This window comes from Crocuta crocuta, unplaced genomic scaffold (assembly GCF_008692635.1).
Source record: "Crocuta crocuta isolate KB4526 unplaced genomic scaffold, BGI_CrCroc_1.0 scaffold383, whole genome shotgun sequence".
NCBI classification, from domain to species: domain Eukaryota; kingdom Metazoa; phylum Chordata; class Mammalia; order Carnivora; family Hyaenidae; genus Crocuta; species Crocuta crocuta.
The window spans coordinates 266,816-287,735 of NW_027531897.1; the positions used below are offsets into that span (position 1 = coordinate 266,816).

The 20,920-nt window shown below is 44.2% G+C and overlaps 1 protein-coding gene across 1 annotated transcript in view; it reads right to left on the reverse strand.

The window, feature by feature from the left end:
• Positions 1 to 20,337, reverse strand: part of OCLN (occludin) — a 55,642-nt gene extending 35,305 nt beyond the window's left edge. The window contains exons 1-4 of the mRNA XM_077773579.1: positions 20,299 to 20,337; positions 10,793 to 10,909; positions 4,104 to 4,779; positions 1,300 to 1,461 (exon numbers count right to left, since the gene is read on the reverse strand). Coding sequence (XP_077629705.1) covers positions 1,300 to 1,461; positions 4,104 to 4,779; positions 10,793 to 10,842 — 888 coding nt within the window. The 5' untranslated portion in view covers positions 10,843 to 10,909; positions 20,299 to 20,337. The remainder of the gene's footprint in view (positions 1 to 1,299; positions 1,462 to 4,103; positions 4,780 to 10,792; positions 10,910 to 20,298) is intronic.
• Positions 20,338 to 20,920: the final 583 nt, after the last annotated feature.

A 20,920-nucleotide genomic window follows, 5' to 3' on the forward strand; every position in this document is an offset into this window, starting at 1 on the left:
AGGTCAAGCAGGCTTCAAGGAGAGAGAGGTCAGGAACACAGGAACTATCATCTCAGTGGCCTATCCATACCACACCTGCTGATTTTCCTAGGGCTTTTGTTTTGGCTCCTTAACTCACTAGAAGAAAATCTCATCTTCGTTTCTTCCAATCAGACACACGGCAGGCCGGAGCTAAAGGGTCTTAGAGATGAGCCTGTCTTCAGCCCTGCCCTGCCCAGCAGTTCCCACCCTTAGCCTTCTTTCCTCCACCCCCACTGGCCAGAACACACCTACCCTGGAACCTGTGTCCAGGATTCTCGCTCTCTCTTTTTTTTTTTTTTTTAGATTTTTTAAAAAATTTATTTCTAGGAGAGAGAGAGAGAGAGAGACAGCGTGAGCAGGGGAGGGTCAGAGAGAGAGGGAGACACAGACTCTGAAACAGGCTCCACGCTCTGAGCAGGCAGTCAGCACAGAGCCTGACGCGGGGCTCGAACCCACAAACCGCAAGATCATGACCTAAGCGAAAGTCGGACGCTTAACTGACTAAGCCACCCAGGAGCCCCCTGTGTCCAGGATTCTCATCTAACCTTCATGGTAAGACTTCAATCTGCTCCAGGAACCCCATGATGCTAGTTTCTGAGGATGCTTCCAACAGCATCCTAGCAGGACTTCTGAGAAATTAAATCTCCCTGCAGACAACTCTAAAGGCATGTTAGGTATCAGGAACACCTATTTCCAAGATACTAACACACACCTGTAGGGATAACAGTACAGTATACACAAAAAGGAAAGTGCTCCCATCTCTCTCTGCCTCACTGAAGTATTTCTTAGGTAAGCAGCCATGCAGGATCAGTCACTGTGATTTGCTAGGCTGTTATCCACGTAAGAAGTTTAAACTTAGTAAGCCACTTGCTACCACTCCAAACCACCACTGCCAATCTTGAGCCAAGACAGCAAGCATCAGGAGCGTTTCCCTCCAAAATGACAAGCAGGAAAATAAAAGGGGAGGGGGAGGAAGTGTTTTGTTTTCAAATGCCAAGTCCTTTCTACAAGATTCCTTTAGAAGCCATTTTGTTTCAGGGTCTAGGTACACTTCTTAAAAACGGAAATCTGACTTTCACCTTGCAGTAAAACAATTTCCACTTCTCATACCACCTTCTGAAAGTTCTGAGTAAAAACAGGAGGGTACAACTTTTGCAATATACACAGACAAAACTTCTAAGAACAGAGGTTCACAAAGCACCCAAAGTCAAGTTTAGAGACGGAAACCAGGAGGGTTAATAAAAGATCAGATATAGGCTGATTTTTTTTAACACTTACCCATTCTTCGACATTGGGGGGTTGCTCATCATAAATATGTTCCTTGTCCCACAAAATATTTGACTTGTCATACCGGTCCATCTTACTTCGAGTTTTCACAGCAAAGAAAATTATTAAAGCAAAAGCCACAATCACCATGAATCCCAGTACAATGGCAATTGCCTAAAAATAGATTAAATATTGACAGTTAGATTTTAATTGTTTACTTTATCCTAATCCACTCTCGATAAATATCTAAGGCCCTACACTTACATATCTGTGGTGTGATATAAAACTGATATAAAAAAGTTACATTTTAGAAATACAAAATGTAGTCCACACCAGTTGGGCAGAGGCTAGCAACACATACGAGACTTGATTCAATACTCAGAACATCGCCCCATTTTAAATTATAGAAATCCAGTTCCAAAGCTTGAGCACCAAGTGGCCTTCTTTTTACAAACAGATGAAAATGGCCAGTAAATTAACCCAATTGCTGGTATACTTCTAAAGGGCTTGAAAAATGTTATTCTCAGAAGTACCTTTAAATTTTTAATGTTTATTTTGAGAGAGAGACAGAGTGGGGCCGGGGGAGGGGCACAGAGTGAGGGAGACACAGAATCCAAAGTAGGCTCCAGGCTCTGAGCCACTGGCACAGAGTTCTACGCAGGGCTCAAACTCACGAGCTGTGAGATCATGACCTAAGCCAAATTTAGTGGTTTCACCAACTGAGGCACCCAGGTGCCCTCTCAGAAGTAGCTTTAAATACCCAATCACGTTACAATCTTATTCGTAACACATGCTTGGCAAATTTTTTTATACTGAATGTAAATTCCAGTCTATAGTGGATCGACCCTACCATAAATTAGGCAGACATGATCTAACCAAGCTTTAAATTAGAAAAAATGGTTGAATGATTCATTTAGTCTGGCAGGTGGTTTCCGTAGGGAGTCTTTTGTGTACTTGCAAGAAAGGGCCCTGTGACAAGGAATTCCTCCCCCTGACAGTTTTCCCAGTGGCTGCTAAGCATGTTGAGTGGGCCACTGGCCTGCAGACACTTGAAATTAGGCAAGGACCAGGCCCCTGGCCTAGATTTTGCTCATGGGTAACAAGCGGGTCTCTTTGCAGCCATCTAACAGTGGTACCCTTCTTCAGTAAATACAAGTTGGGGGCCTTCAGAGGACTAGAGAGACAAGGATGTGGTAAGGTAGGAATACCAATCCTCAGCCCTATTTACCAGAGACACATTCGAATGTCAGCAACACACATTCTGAAATCCTACATTTGCAGGGAAAACATTTCAATCTTCAAAACAATGATAGTTACTGGAGATGATCCAACCTCAAAAGAGTGACTCATTCACATAAAAGAACAAGAATTCCTGAGTCAGTATAAGGAGAAAAAAACAAAAACAAAACAGGGAAAAAAAGATTAGAAATCCACCAGGAAATAAAGATTAGCAAATTCACACCCATCAACATGGATAGAATCAAACAGAGAAAACATGGTGAGGATGTGTAGAAACTGCAATCCTCATACAGTTCTGGTAAATGTAAAACAGTGCAACCTGTTGAGAAAACAGTTCCTCAAGAGATTAAACACAGAGAAACTGGAGTTGCTGGGTGGCTCAGTTGGTTAAATGTCTGACTCTTCATTTGAGCTCAGGTCATGATCTCATGGTTCGCTGAGATACAGCCCAGTGCTGGGCTTTCAAATGACAGTGTGGAGCCTGCTTGCGATTTTCTCTCTCCCTCTAAATAAATAAACATTAAAAAAAAAAAAAAAAGCCCACAGAGACAACATAAGACCTAGCAATTCTACCCTTAGGTACATACTCAAGAGAAACTAAACTAAACTAAAACATGGGTTCACACAAGAACTTGTACACAAATGTTCAGAGCATTATTCTGAACAGCCAGTGTGGAAACATCCCAAATGTCCATCACCTGATGCATGGATAAATAATGGTACAGCCATGCAATGGACTATTATTCAGCAATGAAAAGGAATTGACATCACATGCTATAACATGGATGAACCCTGAAAACATCCATGTGACCTGAAAGAAGCCAATCACAAGGATACCCAACTGGCTTGTTCAGGAGAGTGTAGGACTCCTGATCCCAGGATCATGAGTTCAAGCCCCAGATTGGGTGTAAAGATGGTTAAACAAATAAAACTTTAAAAATGAAAGAAGCTTGGGTGCCTGGGTGGTTCATTTGGTTAAGCCTTCGATTTGGGCCCAGGTAATAATCACTGGGTCCATGAGTTTGAGCCCCACATCAGGGTCTCTGCTACCAGCATAGAGCTCACCTCAGATCCTCTATTCTCCCTCTCTCCCCTTCTGTCTCTCAAAAATAAATAAACTTTAAATAAATAAGTCTTTTTAAAAAAAAGAAGCCAATCATAAAAGACCACATATTGTGTGATTCTGTATATATGAAATATATATCCAGAATGGGCAAAAATATTCTATAGAATAGGATTAGTGGTTGCCTCGGTCTGGGAAAGGTTAGAGAAATGAGAAATTACTGGTAATTGTGTTATGGGGTTTCTTTGGGGATAGTGAAAATGTTCTAAAACTGATTATGGTGATGGACGCACAACTCTGAATATACGAAAAATTACCGAATGCAACTTTAAATGGATGAGCATTATATGGTATGTTAATAATATCCTAATAATAACACCAGACCCTCTCCAGATCCTGATTTAAACAGAAGTGAGACCTTGTCATCAATACTTTTAACAAGTTTCCCAAGTGATTCTATTAAGCCTCCCGAAAGCCTCTACCCAAAGCAGGGCAGGGAGAAAACCAGCCATACCTCTTGGGGATCCACCACACAGTAGTGGTACAAATACTGATCCATGTAGAATCCACTAGTTCCAGCTGTATAAAACTGGTTGCAGATAGCATATATCTGTGAACTATATAGAGAGCCAGAAGCCTGCGCCGTTGGGTTGACTCCCATTATATAGACAATTGTGGCAATAAACATCATGATGCCAAGGATAGCACTCAGTATTATTACAGTCAAGTAATATCTTCTTGTTCTAGAAATCTCAGATCTTATAACGCTGGTAACAAAGATCACCAATGCAGCAATGAAACAAAAGGCAACCATGGCCAGGAGGAAGCCCTTGGCTGCTCTTGGATCTGTGTAGCCTCCATAGCCATAACCATAGCCATAGCCATAGCCGTAGCCAGTTCCGTAGGTACCAAAGCCACCTCCGTAAGGGTAGCCTATACTGCCTCCCATTAAGCCAGTTCCATAGCCTCTATCCCAGGCAAGCGTGGAGGCGACACAGGCAAATATGGCAATGCACATCACGATCACAAGCATAGACAGAATCCGAATCACTCCTGGAGGAGAGGTCCATTTATAGAAGTGAAGAATTTCATCTTCGGGGTAGAAAGAATACGCCGGCTGAGACAGCATTGGTCGAACATGCATGTCTCCACCATACATATCATTGCTTGGGGCATAATGATTGGGTTTGCTGAAATACATGAAAACAATTTCAAGTTAGTACTGTTTGGAGGTAAGGAGGAAGAACATACAATGTACCTGGAGTACCCGAAACTCTCCAGTGGCAAATAAAACTATTATTAGTACCACCCCACTACAATGCAACAACACTTTATGTCACCGCCCCCACTCCCGCCAAATTCAAATGTCGACATCTTAAACTCCAATGTGATGCTATTAGGAAGTGGACTAATTAGGTTATGACATGCAGCCCTCGTGAATGGACACAGTGCCTTTATAAAAGAGACTCCTTCTACCTTGTGAGGGGACACAACCCCAAGGTGGCAGTCTGCAACCCAGAAGATGGACTTCACTAGAACCTGACCACAGTGGCACCTGATCTTGGACTTTCAGCCTCCAGAACTGTGAGAGATAAATGTATGTTGTTTATAAGTCACCCAGTCTGTGGTACTGTTAAAGCAAGCTGGCTGCAGCTACCGAGGCACCCACTGAACAGTACAAGTTTCTGTGTCAGAATCTCCTGGGGGGCTTGTGAATACAGAGACTGTTGGTCCCCAAACCCAAGGTGCTGATTCTGCAGGTACGGGGTAGGACAAGTTTCCAGATGCTGCTCATGCAGCCAGTCTGGGAAGCATGCGCTGAGCATGACTGCTCTAATCTCTACGGAGTAGAGGTTCCCAAATTTCCTGCAAATCAGAAGCACCTGTGGAATGGGTACAATCCCTAGATGGAGCATTCCATACCAGTTAAACTGTAATCCCCGGGGAGGAGGGGCTAAGCAGTTTAGAACAAGGATGTCAACCCTACTGCTTGAGGGACTTGAGACCAGTGCATTCAGATAGACACCTAAAGTGGCCTAGCCAGGGGCGCCTGGGTGGCTTAGTCGGTTAAGCGTCCGACTTTCGCTTAGGTCATGATCTCGCGGTTCATGGGTTCGAGCCCCACATCGGGCTCTGTGCTGACTGCCAGCTCAGAGCCTGGAGCCTGTTTCAGTCTGTGACTCCCTCTCTCTCTGACTCTCCCCTGCTCACACTGTCTCTCTCTCTCTCCTAGAAATAAATAAAACATAAAAAAAATTTAAAAAAATAAAAAAATAAAGTGGCCTAGCCAGGGTCATGTCCAATTCCTGGCAGCCTCACTCTCCTACCTGAGAAATCACCTTCATTCATTCATTCATTCACTCACGTGATAGCTATTTACGGGAGCCACCAAGCTGTTGTGTGCTAGGCACTGTGCCAGTTACTGAGGATACAACAATGAACAAGAGGGTCTCAGTTTAGACCCCTCACAGGTCAGTTATGATAAGAGTTACAAAGTAAGTCAAATATGCAATGAGGACTCATCATGGTGATGTCTAATTACATCTTTATAAAGTCACTTTGCAGAGGGGCCTGGATGGCTCAGTCAGGTGAGTGTCTGACTCTTGATATGAGCTCAGGTCATGATCCCAGGGTCATGGAATTGAGTCCCACATCGGGCTCTGCACTAATCATGGAACCTGCTTAGGATTCATTCTCTCTCTCTCTCTCTCTCTCTCTCTCCTCTTCACTTTCTCTCTGCCACTCTCCCCCTCTTTCAAAACAAAACAAAAAACAAAAAAAGCTACTGTGCAAACTTCAGTAATTCAATCATAAACATCATTGGAAACAGGCACATTTATGTGTGGACACACTGAATCTGAGAAATGTGGGTCCTGGGGAAACAAAATTTAATTGCTAAACTGACCTCATTCCCTTTTGTTTCTGCCATTATTTTCTTGGTCCACTTCTGTTATTCCAAAGCAAGATATCTTACTACTGGGTGCTGCTAACCACATGAATTCAAGGAACTTGAACTACTTGGATATTTGGGATGTCTCCATCTGGGGCTGTTATGAACAATGTAACTCTGAATATCATGGAACTTGTGACCTCATACACAAAAGCACTTCTTTTTATTTTTTTTTAAATTGTTTAATTTTTCTTCTTAAATAGTTTATTGTCAAGTTGGTTTACATATAAAACCCAGTGTTCATCCCAACAAGTGCCCTCCTCCATGCCCATCACCCCCCTTTCCCTCTCCCCCACCCCCATCAGCCCTCAGTTTGTTCTCAGCATTCAAGAGTCTCTCATGGTTTGCCTCCCTCCCTTTCCCCCACTATTTTCCCCTTCTTCTCCGGCATCATCCTCTATTAATTTCCTCCTAATCCACCTATATGTGCAAATATATGGTATCTGTCTTTCTCTGCCTGACTTATTTTGCTTAGCATAAACACCCTCTAGTTCCATCCATGTTGCTACACATGGCCAGATGTCATTCTTTCTCATTGCCAAGTAGTATTCCATTGTATAGATAAACCACATCCTCTTGATCCACTCGTCAGTTGATGGACAGTTGTTTTGGCTATTGTTGAGAGTGCTGCTATGAACATTGGGGTACATGTGCCCCTATGCATCAGCACTCCTGTATCTCAGTGTTGAAGTTTTTTCCAAAATGATTATTTCAATAAAAATTTTTTTTAAATACTTATTATTTATTTCTGGGAGACAAGGAGAGAGGAAGAGTGCAAGCAGGGTAGGGGCAGAGAGAGAGGGAGACAGAATCTGAAGCAGGGTCCAGGCTCTGACCTGTCAGCACAGAGCCTGACACAGTGCTTGAACCCACAAACCGTGAAAACGTGACCTGAGCCAAAGTAGGACACTTAACTGACTGAGCAACTCAGGTGCCCCTCCAAAATGATTGTATCAGTTTTTTTTTTTTTTTTAATTTATTTCTAGGGGAGAGAGAGAGACAGCGTGAGCAGGGGAGGGTCAGAGAGAGAGGGAGTCACAGACTGAAACAGGCTCCAGGCTCTGAGCTGGCTGTAAGAACAGGGCCCGACGCGGGGCTTGAACCCATGAACTGCGAGATCATGACCTAAGCGAAAGTCGGACGCTTAACCGACTAAGCCACCCAGGCGCCCCTGATTGTATCAGTTTTAAAAAGGATTATTCCACTTAAAATCCCATTAACATTGTAACATTCACAGAAACACTGTTTATAATAACTGCAAACAGGAAACAGTCCAAATGTCTCCCTAGAGTGGAAGAGCTAACTGTAACATATCCACAGGACGGAACGCTACAGGGCTGTGCTGTCTAATATGGTGGCCACTAGCCACATGATCCACTGAGCACTTGAAATGTAGCTAGTCCAAACTGAGGTATGTTGGTAACTGTAAAATACGTAATGATCAAAGTATAAAAAAACATGTAACACCATCAAGGGAAAACTCTAATATTAACTATGTACATGGTGACAATGTTTTGTCAATGAAGGTTCATCAATTATAACACAAGTGCCACCCTGAGAGGGGATACTGAGACAGGCAATGTATGTTATAAGGGCAGGGGCATATGGGAATTCTCTGTACCTTCCTCTCCATTCTGCTGTGAATGTAAAGCTGCTCTAAAAAATATCGACTATTAACAAGGAATGTAAACTACCTCATGAGTCAGTGTTTCTATCACATGTTGAAATAACAGTTTAAGTATATTGGGCTAAGTGAATTATTATTAATATGGTTAGAAGAAACAAAAAATACATGGATTGTTCACATTTTATTTCTGCAGCATTGCTCTAAAGCAAAAAAAAGTTAAATAACAAGTAAAACTAAAATGCATTGTTTAGATGTATAAAATGGTTAAATAGAAAAGAAAAGAAAAAAAAGAAAGAGAAAATCAAGTGATAATCATATGTCAGAAGAGTGATTTCCAGGGAAAGGAGAAGACACAGGATGGACTTGAAGATGCTCTATTTCGGGGAGCCTGGGTGGCTCAGTCAGTTGGGCGGCCGACTTCGGCTCAGGTCATGATCTCATGGTTCATGGGTTCCAGCCCTGCATCGGGCTCTGTGCTGACAGCTAGCTCACAGCCAGGAGACTGTTTCAGATTCTATGTCTCCCTCTCTCTCAGACACTCCCCTGCTCACGCTGTCTCTCTCTTTCTCAGAAATAAAAATAAAACATTTTAAAAAAAAAAAGATGCTCTATTTCTTTTTTTTTTTAATGTTTATTTTTTAGAGAAAAAGAGACCGCGAGCAGGGGAGGGGCAGAGAGAGAAGGAGACACAGAATCCAAAGCAGCTCCAGGCTCTGAGCTGTCAGCACAGAGCCCAATGTGGGGTTGAACCCACAAACTGTGAGATCATGACCTGAGCCGAAGTAGGACACTTAACCGACTGAGCCACCCAGGCGCCCCGAAGGTGCTCTATTTCTTGACCTACATGATGATTATGCTTTGTGCTTATTTCACTCATCATTCCATACACATGTTCTGTGCCCTTTTCTATGTGTGTGTGGTATTTCACCAAGGTTTACAGGGCCAAAGTAACAGAACACAACCCCTACTACAGTTATCAAAGACTTGAAGCTACAAACTACTCAAAGGAAGAAATTCCTATCAAAGTTTGATAACAAATTAAAATTTTTTTCATTCTTAAATCCTCAAATGACTAGGGATGCCATGAACCCTGAACTTTGCTTCTTGGTTTTATAATGGCAGGAATCAGTCTAAGGATGTGGATGGGGTGCCTGAGTGGCTCAGTCTGTTAAGCACCTGACTCCTGATCTCAGCTCAGGTCATTATCTCACAGTTTGTAGGTTCGAGCCCCACGTCGGGCTCTGCACTGATGGTGCAGAGCCTGCTTGGGATTCTGTCTCTCTACTCTGCCCCTCCCCAGCTTGTGCTCTCTCTCTCCCTCTCTCTCTAAAAAAATAAACTTACCAAAAAAACCCCCTAACAATGTGGAAGACATTATGCGAAGTGAAAGAACCAGCCACAGAGGATCATATATTGCATGATTACACTTGCATGAAATGTCTAACATGGAACAATCTAGAAACAGAAAGTGGATTGCTGATAGCCTAGTACTAGAGGGAAATGAGGACTACCTGCTGATCAGGAGTGATGAAAATGTTCTAAAATTGATGTGGTGATGGTTGCACAACTCTGTGAATATACTAAACCCACTAAACAGTCCATTCTAAATGGGTGAATTATTTGGTGTGTGAACTGTATCTCAATAGAGTATTACTAGAAAACTGACAAGGAGTCAATTTTAGGGCTAGTCACTTAAACAAGGCATTAATAAAGAAGCTTCATACCATTTGTGAAAAAACAAAAAGGAATAAATATACCCAAAATGTAAGCCTAAACCATCTAGAAGCTAACATCAGAAACAGGTGACAATAGGGGTGTCTGGGTGGCTCAGTGAGTTAAGTGTCTGACCCTTAATTTTGGCTCAAGTCATGATTCCAGGGTTGTGGGATTGAGCCCTGAGCTGGACTCTGCACTAAGTGTGGAGTCTGCTTGGGATTCTCTCTCTCTTTCTCACTCACGCTGTCTCTCTCCCTTGCCCATTTAAGCGTGCACCTGCTCTATCTTGCAAGGAAAGAAAGGAAGAAAGGAAGAAAGGAAAGAAAGGAAAGAAAGGGAAGGAAAGAAGGAAGGAGGGAAAGGGAAGAGAAGGAGGGAAGGGAAGGGAAGGGAAGGGAAGGGAAGGGAAGGGAAGGGAAGGGAAGGAGGAGGGAGGGAGGGGAGGACAGGGGAGGGGAAGAAGGAAGGAAGAACAGTTGACAACAGTTGCCTCTGCAAAGAAAAACTGGCATCCTGGAAGTTAAGTGGCAGAGGGATACTAACTTTCACTTTATATCCTGTTTCAATTTAAATTTATAAACACACTTTTTTTTAATATTTATTTTTGAGAGAGAGAGAGAGAGAGACAGCGTGAGCAGGAGAAGGGCAGAGAGAAAGGGAGACAGAGAATCTAAAGCAGGCTCCAGGCTCTGAGCTGTCAGCACAGAACTCAACTCAGGATTCGAACCCACAAACCTGTGAGATCATGACTTGAGCTGAAGTCAGATGCTTAACTGACTGAGCCACCCAGCAACCCTGAACACACACTTTTAACAGCAAACACTTAACAGATGAAAATCTCAACTATACATATTTTTAACATGTGACAGTCTTAAAAAGAAAAAAACAACAACAACTAAAGATTACTTACAATTCATCAGGTCTATAAGGAGGTGGACTTTCAAAAGGCCTTGATGACATGGCTGATGTCAAGGATCACCTGATCTTCAGGATAAGCGCTGCTAGGTAGCTTCCACGATAAGCCAATCTAAGCAATGTAAGTGGGATAATGGTGTTACTACTGACCTCAGAGTTCCCTGCCATCTGCTAAGAAAACTAATGATACCTATCTCTAGTAACTTGTCACACGGTGATTATTTCTCTTGTCCTTCTCACTGCCATCTTTATACAATGGAGTATAAAGTATATTCCTTGAGTACAGGAAATCACTGAGCATAGGAATCATTCAGTCTGGTTGTCCTTACAGCACAAAGCACCACACTCTGCATATGGCTGGCATACAAATATTAACTTTCATTGCTAAGTTGTAGTATTAAAAAATTCACAAAGTTTTTACAGCACAGGTAAAAACTGGTAATTTTCTACTGGCACAAAAACAGACACTCAGATCAGTGGAACAGAATAAAGAACCCAGAAATGGACCCACAAATATATGGCCAACTAATCTTTGACAAAGCAGGAAAGAATATCCAATGGAATAAAGACAGTCTCTGCAGCAAATGGTGTTGGGAAACTGGACAGTGACATGCAGAAAAATGAACCTGGACCACTTTCTTAACACCATACACAAAAATAAACTCAAAATGAATGAAAGACCTAAACATAAGACGGGAGGCCATCAAAACCCTAGAGGAGAATTCAGGCAAATCTTCGACCTCAGCCACAGCAATTTCTTACTCAACATGTCTCTGAAGGTAAGGGAAACAAAAGCAAATGTGAACCATTGGGACCTCATCAAAATAAAAAGTTTCTGCACAGTGAAGGAAACAATCAGCAAAACTAAAAGACAACCGACGGAATGGGAGAAGATACCTGCAAAAGACATACCAGATAAAGGATTAGTATCCAAAATCTATAAAGAGCTTATCAAACTCAACATCCAAAAAACAAATAATCCAGTGAGTAAATGGGCAAATGACATGAATAGACACTTCTCCAAAGAAGTCATCCAGATGGCCAACAGACACATGAAAACATGCTCAACATCACTCATCATCCGGTATATACAAATGAAAACCACACTGAGATAACCACCTCACACCCGTCAGAATGGCTAACATTAACAACTCAGGCAACAACAGATGTTGGCAAGGATGCGGAGAAAGAGGAGCTCTTCTGCACTGCTGGTGGGGGTGCAAACAGGCGCAGCCGCTCTGGAAAACAGTATGGACGTTCCTCAAAAAAATTTAAAATAGAACTACCCTATGACCCAGCAATTAAACTACTAGGTAGGTTTTTATCCAAGGGATACAGGTGTGCTGTCTCAAAGGGGCACATGCACCCCAATGTTTATAGCAGCGCTATCAACAATGGCTAAAGTATGGAAAGAGCCCAAATGTCCATCAATAGATGAATGGATAAAGATGATGTGGTGTACACACACACACACACACACACACACACACACACACACACACAATGGAGTATTACTCAGCAATCCAAAAGAATGAAATCTTGCCATTTGCAACTACATGGATCGAACTAGATGGTATTATGCTATGGGGAAACTAGTCAGTCACAGAAATACAAATATCATATGACTTTACTCATAAGAGGACTTTAAGATACAAAACAGATGAACATAAGGGGAGGGAAGCAAAAATAATATAAAAACTGGGAGGGGGACAAAACATAAGAGACTCCTAAATAAAGAGAACAGAGGGTTGCTGGAGGGGTTGTGGGAGAGGAGATGGGCTAAATGGGTAAGGGACTTAAGGCATCGACTCCTGAAATCATTGTTGCACCATGTGCTAACTTGCATGTAAATTATAAAAAATAAACAAATTACAGAAAGAAAAAAATTGGTAATTTTCAAAACAGTCCCTTCAAAGAACAAGAAACAAAAAAAGAAAACTTCTTAAAACATATTTATTGTTTCATATTACTTCTGAAAGGTCATATAAAAAGAGAATGCATATGAAAGTGCATATAGAGGTGTGTCTAGCACATACTTGTCTCTGGTTTAAAAGTATGCCTTTAGGGGTGCCTGGGTGGCTCAGTCGGTTGGACGGGCAACTTCGGCTCAGGTCATGATCTCACGGTCCATGGGTTCGAACCCCGTGTCGGGCTCTGCGCTGTCCGCTCAGAGCCTCGAGCCTGCTTCAGATTCTGTGATTCCCGCTCTCTCTGGCCCTTCCCCACTCAAGCTCTCTCTCTCTCTGTCTCAAAAGTAAAATAAACATTGTAAAATTTTTTTTTTAAAAAACAAAAATAAATAAATAAAAGTATGCCTTTATCATTATAAATTATTACACAATTCATCTATGGGTGGTAGGATTATGGACACTTTTCCCTTTTCCAAGTCTTCAAAATTGAGCATAACATTTACAAAAAAGGGGAAAACATTAATTATGTGTTATATTAAAGAGTCTTCTTCCCTAAGAGAAAAGCAGTATGATTTTGTTCTAAAATTGCTCAGAGTACAATCCCTAAACTTCTGAGAGGCAATTTCACTCAATCAACAAGTACTTATTAAGTGTCTGTCTACACTATACCATGGGAGGCTGTGGAAGTACTACCGAAGGTCACACACAAAGAAAAAAGCAAGTACAATAGGCAGTTACTTAGTTTTCAGGGTTGACTACATGAACAAGCACAAGATAGGGAAACACAGAGAAGAAAGACCAAGACCTGAAGAGGAAGAGAGGAAACTTGTGGTGGGGTGGGGGTGGCAGGGATAGGAAGGTCACTTGAGCAAGATCTACTATCTGCATATATTAAAGGTCTAATATTTTTTTTTCCTTTCCAAAAAAGTAGGTACAAGTAAGGTATTATGTTAGTAAAGTAAATAAATTCAAACTCTCTAAATTTTGTTCTTTAAAATCAATGGCAACTATCTTCCACATCCTCAAGGACTCTCAAGTCCAAATTTCTCAGAAGAAAATAATGCCCAAATGTCCATTAGGTAAAACCTCAAAGATGGAAACAGACTGAATGTTAGGAACACCAACACAATTAGCATGATTTTCCAAACACAGTGAGGGAAGACGACTTCTTTGCTTTTTCTTTAAAAAAATATTTGATTGAAGTGTTAACATACAAAAAAGTACACAAATCCTAAGGGTACTGAGACCTTTAACTAGCACCCAAATGTACATATAAATGGGCAATTCAGGCAATTAGCACATTACAGTGTTCTGGAAGAGTAAAAGCCCAGAATGGCTTCCTAACGGATGTCCAGAATAATAACAATACGAAAAACTGAACTTAAACACTACTTAATGCAGGACTCTAGATGTGAAACTGAACGTCAAATACTGACAAACTGACCTTAGAGGACTCTTAACCCTTTTACAGCCATGGCTTACTCATTCAAGACTATGCCAAAAATTCCAGGCTCCTTGGTGGTTTTTTGTTTTCTTTTGGCTTTTTTAAGTACCCTCTATGTGCAACGTATGGCATGAAGCCATGACCCCCTGCGATCAAGAGTCGCATTTTCCACTGAGCCAGCCAGGCACTCCTCCATGGTAGTTTTTGAAAACTTCTAAATTAATCCAGACCCAGGCCAAAGTTTAACTTTTGTCAGAAATCCAGACAAAAAAAAATCCCTTTCCTGGATTCAGAGTTTTGTTATCAAATCTCCGCTAATACCAGAGATTTTATTTTGTGAAAAAATAATTTTAGGAAGCCTATCAAGGACAAGTCATGGCGTATCAATTTCATTTCCTTTTCTGAGAAGGTTACCGGCCTGGAAGATGAAGCCTGCGGACCTGCAGCACATCCCTAAGTACAGCCCACATGCTCAGGCACGGTCCTCTGGGACTAGAAAATAAAATCTAAATAGGATGAAAGAACGGAGCGTTTAGGTCCCCTCCACGGAGGTCGTTTTGGTGACCACAGACAAGGTGGGCAAGCTGACAAAATGCTGGCAAGGATAACTAACCCAGAGACTCCGAGTACATCACAGTGTCCGCAGGGCCAGAATGATGGGCTACCACAAACGGAGTGGTTTTAATAGCTCACAACTGGAGAGGACAAATTCTGCTTGTCTTCTGTGAACCTCACTACTCTCCTATGCCAAAGGGCTGGGGACAAGCCTGACTTCTAGGCTGGAATAATGAAGATAACCTATGAAGGAAGATGAGCAAAAGGATTCACAGCAAGGTAAGCAATTTCAGTGTTTAGGCACTTTCGGTATGTTATGCTCATTTTCGAATATTGGTGGCATGAATAAATCATTTTACAAATGTAGACTCAATTTTTATTTTATTTAAAAAATTTTTAAGTTTATTTACATATTTTGAGAAAGAGAGAGGGCACGAGTGGGGTAGGGGCAAAGAGAGAGGGAGAGAGGATCCCAAGCAGGCTCCAAAACGTCAGTGCAGAGCCCGATGTGGGGCTCAAACACATGAACCGTGAGATCAAGGCCTGAGTCCGGTTAAGTCGGACACTTAACCGACTGAGTCACCCAGGCACCCCTAGACTCAATTTCTGGAAGTGCATTTCCTTGGTGAGAATTTCAACAAAGTTAACAAGCTATCCCAAACTTTGGCAGTATTCACAGACAGTGCTTAGATCTAGGAATGATACAGTTATGAAAAAGAAACAAACGTCTGCATAACCCTGAAATCTGTACATCATGTTCCAAGCAAGTGCTTCTCCAGGAGGTGACTAACAGTGTTAAAGAACTAGAAAAACCATGTCTTAAGACAGATGATTGAAAAAACAGGAAATGTTTGGCCCAGACAAATCAACATGTAGAAGGACCACTATAGCAGCCTTCAGATATCTGCACAGCTGTCTTTGTAGTCCTAGAAACCATTCTTTGAAGAAAAGATACCACAGGGTCAGATTTCATGTCAATGTTAGGAAGCCTCTCCCTTACCCTGACTCCACACACCCTTCAAAAATAACAAACAACAATGTGCTCTCAAGCCATGTGTGCAAAACTTAAGTTGTTTGATATTTTAGGGGGACTGGGCTGAAGGAATTCTAACGTCCCCTTTAAGGCAGTCGGAACTATGCTTTAAGGCCACAGCCAAAAGGAAAAAAAAGGACCAAGAACCGACTGTTACAACCCAATGTCCAGCACAACAATATTAACATTATCTGTTCAATAAATGTATGTTGAGTGAAGGACAAATGAATGAAAAGGATACAGGATCTGGCCTAGGGGCTCAATGCTCACCATCAAAGAACCTGTACCATGTGAATGACAGGACATCAATCAAACAGCTGAGTAAAAGTCCAAAGCATAAGGCAAACAACAGACTCTTCCAAAATACGTAAAGCTGATTAATGTGAAAATATTTAAAACGTTCTCTCCTTGAAAATGTTTACTGGCCAAAGCTGTCTTTATAGAAACCTAAGCCAAGAGAAAGCCTGGAAATGCTATCCCCCTGATTAATTCTTTGAAGCAACTGTCAGTTAAGTAAAACATAAACTTTATCATATTTAAGGGGAACTATTTCTTTTCAATCATATGCAGCAACAGTTAATCTGCCTTAAGGAAGTTTTTAGCGGCACGTGGGTGGCTCAGTCGGTTAAGCGTCCCACTTTATCTCAGGTCATGATATCACGGTTCTTGAGTTCGAGCCCCACGTTGGGCTCTGACGGCTGGGAGCCTGGACTCTGCTTCAGATTCCGTGTCTCCCTCTCTCTCTTCCCCTCCCCAACTCATGCTCTGTCTCTCAAAAAATAAATAAATGTTGGGGCGCCTAGATGGCTCAGTTGGTTAAGCATCGACTTTGGCTCAGGTCACGATCTCACAGTTTGTGGGTTTGAGCCCTGCATCGGGCTCTGTGCTGACAGCTAGCTCAGAGCCTGGAGCCTGCTTCAAATTCTGTATCTCCCTCTCTCTCTGACCCTCCCCAGCTCGTGCTGTCTCTCTCTCTCTCTCTCAGAAATAAATTTAAAAAACATTAAAAATCTTTTTAATAAATAAATAAATATTTTACAAACTTTAAGAATTTTTCAAAAATTGTGCCTGGTATTAAATGATTATATCTGGGCACATAATTAGTAAATTGTCTACACTTTTAAAATTAGGCAGATTTTGAAACAGACTAGCTCTGTATCAGAAATGGAATTTTTGATAAGACCTCCAGATGATTTTTTTAAGTTTATTTATTTTGTGAGAGAGAAAAAACACAAACAAAACAAGGTTGGGAAGGGGGATCCCAAGCTGCCTCCACACTAACACAGGGCTCCATCCATGAACTGTGAGATCATGACCTGAGCCGAAATCAAGAGCTGGCCACTCAACTGATTGAGCCACCCAGGTGCCTCTCTCCACATGATTTTTTTCCCAAAAACTTGTTTTTAATGTCCATTTACTTTTAAGAGACAGTGAGAGCAGAAGGGCAGAGAGAGAGAGAGAGACACAGAATCAGAAGTAGGCTGCAGGCTTCAAGCTTTCAGCACAGAGCCCGATGTGGGGCTCAAACCCATTAAGCATGAGATCATGACTTGAGCCAAAGTTGGATGTTTAATCGACTGAGCCACCCAGGTGCCCCTGCAGATGATTTTTAAGCACACCATATATTTTGAGCATCACTGCATCGACTAGAAGCATCAATCCAAGGAGGGCCTTGATCTTGTCAGTTTCCTGTCTATAATGCCTAGATCTATACATGGCGGACACCAGCTGTCCAGCTTTCATCTCAAATGTCACCTCTTCAGAGGTGCTCTCCCTGTCATTCACTCTACCCACCAAACCCATTTTATTCTCAGAGCAAATTTTCCTCAATTACTATTTTCTTTTTATCTTTTAAACTACCACCATCTCCATCCTCCACTGGCACACCAGCCTTACAAGCCCCCAGATGTCTGTCATGACCATCACTCTTCTTCCTGATCCCTACAGTCCCTGGTACACAGTGGTGGTCAATCAACATTTGATTTCTAAAACCAACAGCCCATATTAGAGTTGGGATTTCAGTACAGCTGTGAATGCCCTCAAGTTCTTCACAAAGCTAACACCCACTAAATACAATCCTTTACATTCAACCAAATCAGTTAAGTGTTTACAGTCTGAAGGAAAGGGAGAGTAATGGGTCAAACATTCAACCATGGACATCATTTGGTAGCTTGCTGAAAAACAGAATTCCAGGACCCACATCCGACCTATGAATCAGAATCTGTGTTAATAAGATCCCCAAGTAACTCATACCATATTCAAGATTAGCAAGCAGTAAGTTGCAGAACAGCTCTAAGCCTAGAAGCTAAAATAAAAAGTGTAACAAAAATCCTCATGGTCTTTTTTTTTTACCTCAGTACGTCCAGAAATAATAACATGGATGAAAAAAGCTCACTAGGGATTCCAATCAAGTAAGCCTTAAAATGCAACTGAAGAACACTTCTCTTCTGGCAGGCTCCCAGGCAGGTGAAAGACCTTCTATCAGCTAACTTGTGTGGTTAAAAGTAATCTCATATGGGGCACCCGAGTGGCTTAGTAGGTTAAGCCTCTGACTTCGACTCAGGTCATGATCTCCCTGTTTGTGAGTTCAAGCTGGTGCAGGGCTCTGTGCTGACAGCTCAGAGACTGGAGCCTCCTTCAGGTTCTGTGTCTTCCTCTCTCTCTGCCCCTCCCATGCTCATGCTCTGTCTCTGTCTCTCAATAATAAATAAAAGCGTTAAAAAAATTTTTTAAGGAGTCTCTTACAATTTTCAAAGGGCAATAATTCCAACATCTTAAAAAAAAAAAAAAGACGTTTATCTTCACATCAAACAAGATGTGGAAATATTCCATGAGACCACAGGGACCAGTCAAAGGTAGAGTGTTCCAGAAAAACCCCCTATCGTCCTGGTGCTGGAATATCCAGGACTGCTTCTGGTCCACTATAACCTCCCTGATTAGATGAAGCAGGTTTCAAGCCACAAAATTTGTAACATGTTTTCCCTACCGGTGTTTTATCTTTAAAATGGAGTTCTAATAAGACTTACCTTTCAGAGTTGATAAACAATACAAAGCACAGAACTCTTTTTAGCACAGCACTTAGTTAGGAGGCACTGCCCATCATTTCCCTGAACAGCCTGGAAACTGCACAAATCTCACCATCCACCTCTCCATCATTTAACCAAGGAGGCACCTGGTAACTACAGAAATGCAGAACTACACAAAAGTGATGCTTGGAGGACACAGCTAATACTGTGGCTTCACCATTTACAAGGTCTGTTTTAACATACCATAAAGAGAAAATACTCATTTGTACCGTGCCAAAGAAGCCCTGTTACACTGGGAATCGGAAGCTTGAGAAATCTACCCCCGTCTAGAATTACCCTTCAGTTACAGCAAGAATCACCAGAAGCGCCTTAATGGGAAGGTTTCACCCTTTCCAAGGATCCCAATAATACACCTGCTGTGCGGGAGGGCCACACACTAACCTGGAAGGCTGCCTCTTCCCCCGCCCCAGGTCATTTCCCAGGTGGGAGTTTGTCCAGCCAGCCCAAGGGCCGGCCAGGGGATGCCGTGGCTTCTCGGGGTTAGTCGCTTCACCTGGGGCACAGGGGGTCGGAGCTGCTCCTCCAGCCCCAAAGAGCAGAGGCCATTTTGGCCCCTCAACCCTGCTCTCCCCGCACACTTCCTCCGACCCAGGGAACATGTCGGCAGGCCGCGCGCCGGCCGGCCCTTCCCTGGAGGTCTCCAAGCCCGCGGCAAGTGCGCGTCCTTGCGCCCCGGCCGGTGCGCGCCAGCGCGCGGCTAGCAGGGACCGCCCGGAGGCAGGTCCGCCCACCTGGCGGCCGCCCCTGGGTCACGGGTGAGGATCCCCAGCGCGAGCAGCTTCCCTCGAAATACAGCCTCGCTCGAAATTAAATCCCCGCCCCCAGGCTTAAATCGACGCGCGCTCCAACAACTCCCATTAACTGGATTCCAAAGGGCCGGCCGGGCCACCCCAGGGCTCTAGGAACACTTCACGGATTAAACCGGTCACCTCCCTCCCCGCTCCGTACCCAAAGGGTGAGTGGGGCGGATTCGATGCGGTCCCTCCCCGCCGCCGGGATCCAAGTGCCCCGGGCTCCAGCCCTCAGACTCAGGACCCCGGAGGACCCCGCGCGCGCCCCACTCCCTGAGGGCCTCCCACCTCTGCGCCCGCTCAGTTCGGGAACGGCCCCTCCGCCCCCCTTTAAAGCGAGAAGGTGCCCGCGCCACCTGGACTCGGGGAGTTTGGACGCGTTTCCGCCGAAAGAGCTGATCGGCGGCTCCAAGTGGCCCTTCGCTGGGGGAGGCAGCCTCGGAATTAGCCCAGCGCTGCTCCCTCGGCGGGTCCGCGCCCCTCCGGCTCCCGCCAGTCCCAGCCCAGAGGCGAAACCGCCACCGAAACTAGCGCCGGGCGTCCTCCCCGCCGCGTCTCCCCTACCCGCCTGGAGCCACGATCCCCCCGCGGGTACTGTGGGGCCACCGTGAGCCCCCGGCGCCGCGCCCAACTCCCCCCTACTCACTGCAGCCCCGCCCGATCCACCGAGGAGCGCGCTTACCTGGCGAGCGCACCTGACGCTGTGCCGGCCGCCCGCCAGCAGCCTGGGACCTGGCTAGGAACTCTGTAGATCCTCCGCCTCCACTCCTCCTCTCCTCCTTCCCGCCCCCCGCCCCCCATCGCTGCAGTCCTGCCCCCGGGCATGCGCACCACCGCCAGGCGGGGGGTGGAGGCCCGCGGCCGCGAGCTGGCCCGCCTCACCTGTTCCACCCAGCGCGGGCTCTTGGGCGATGTGGCTTGCTTTCCCCGGAGTCCCGCGGCCTCCAGCAGGGGAAGGAGAAGGTCGGGGGCGGAGGGGGGGGGTGTGAGCCCCGGCGAGGAATTGTGTCGTGGCCGTCTCCTCCCTGGTGACCCATTCACCTGAAACTCGGATGGGAGGGGGAAGGGAACCGAGGAGAAGGAGGCGGGAGGGACCAGCCCTTCTCCGCACACTCTCGCAGCGATCCCAGTTAAAGGAACCGCGCAGCTTTGGGGACCGAGCGGAGAGGAGTGGCCCCCGCTCCCAGAAGGTGGGGGTGGTCCAGGACCGCCCTGCGGCGCGCTCGGAGCTCCTCACACAGAAGACGAGAGGCGGAGGGAGATCGGGACGCGACTCTTAACTCTGAAGGGGGTCCCAGGGTGCT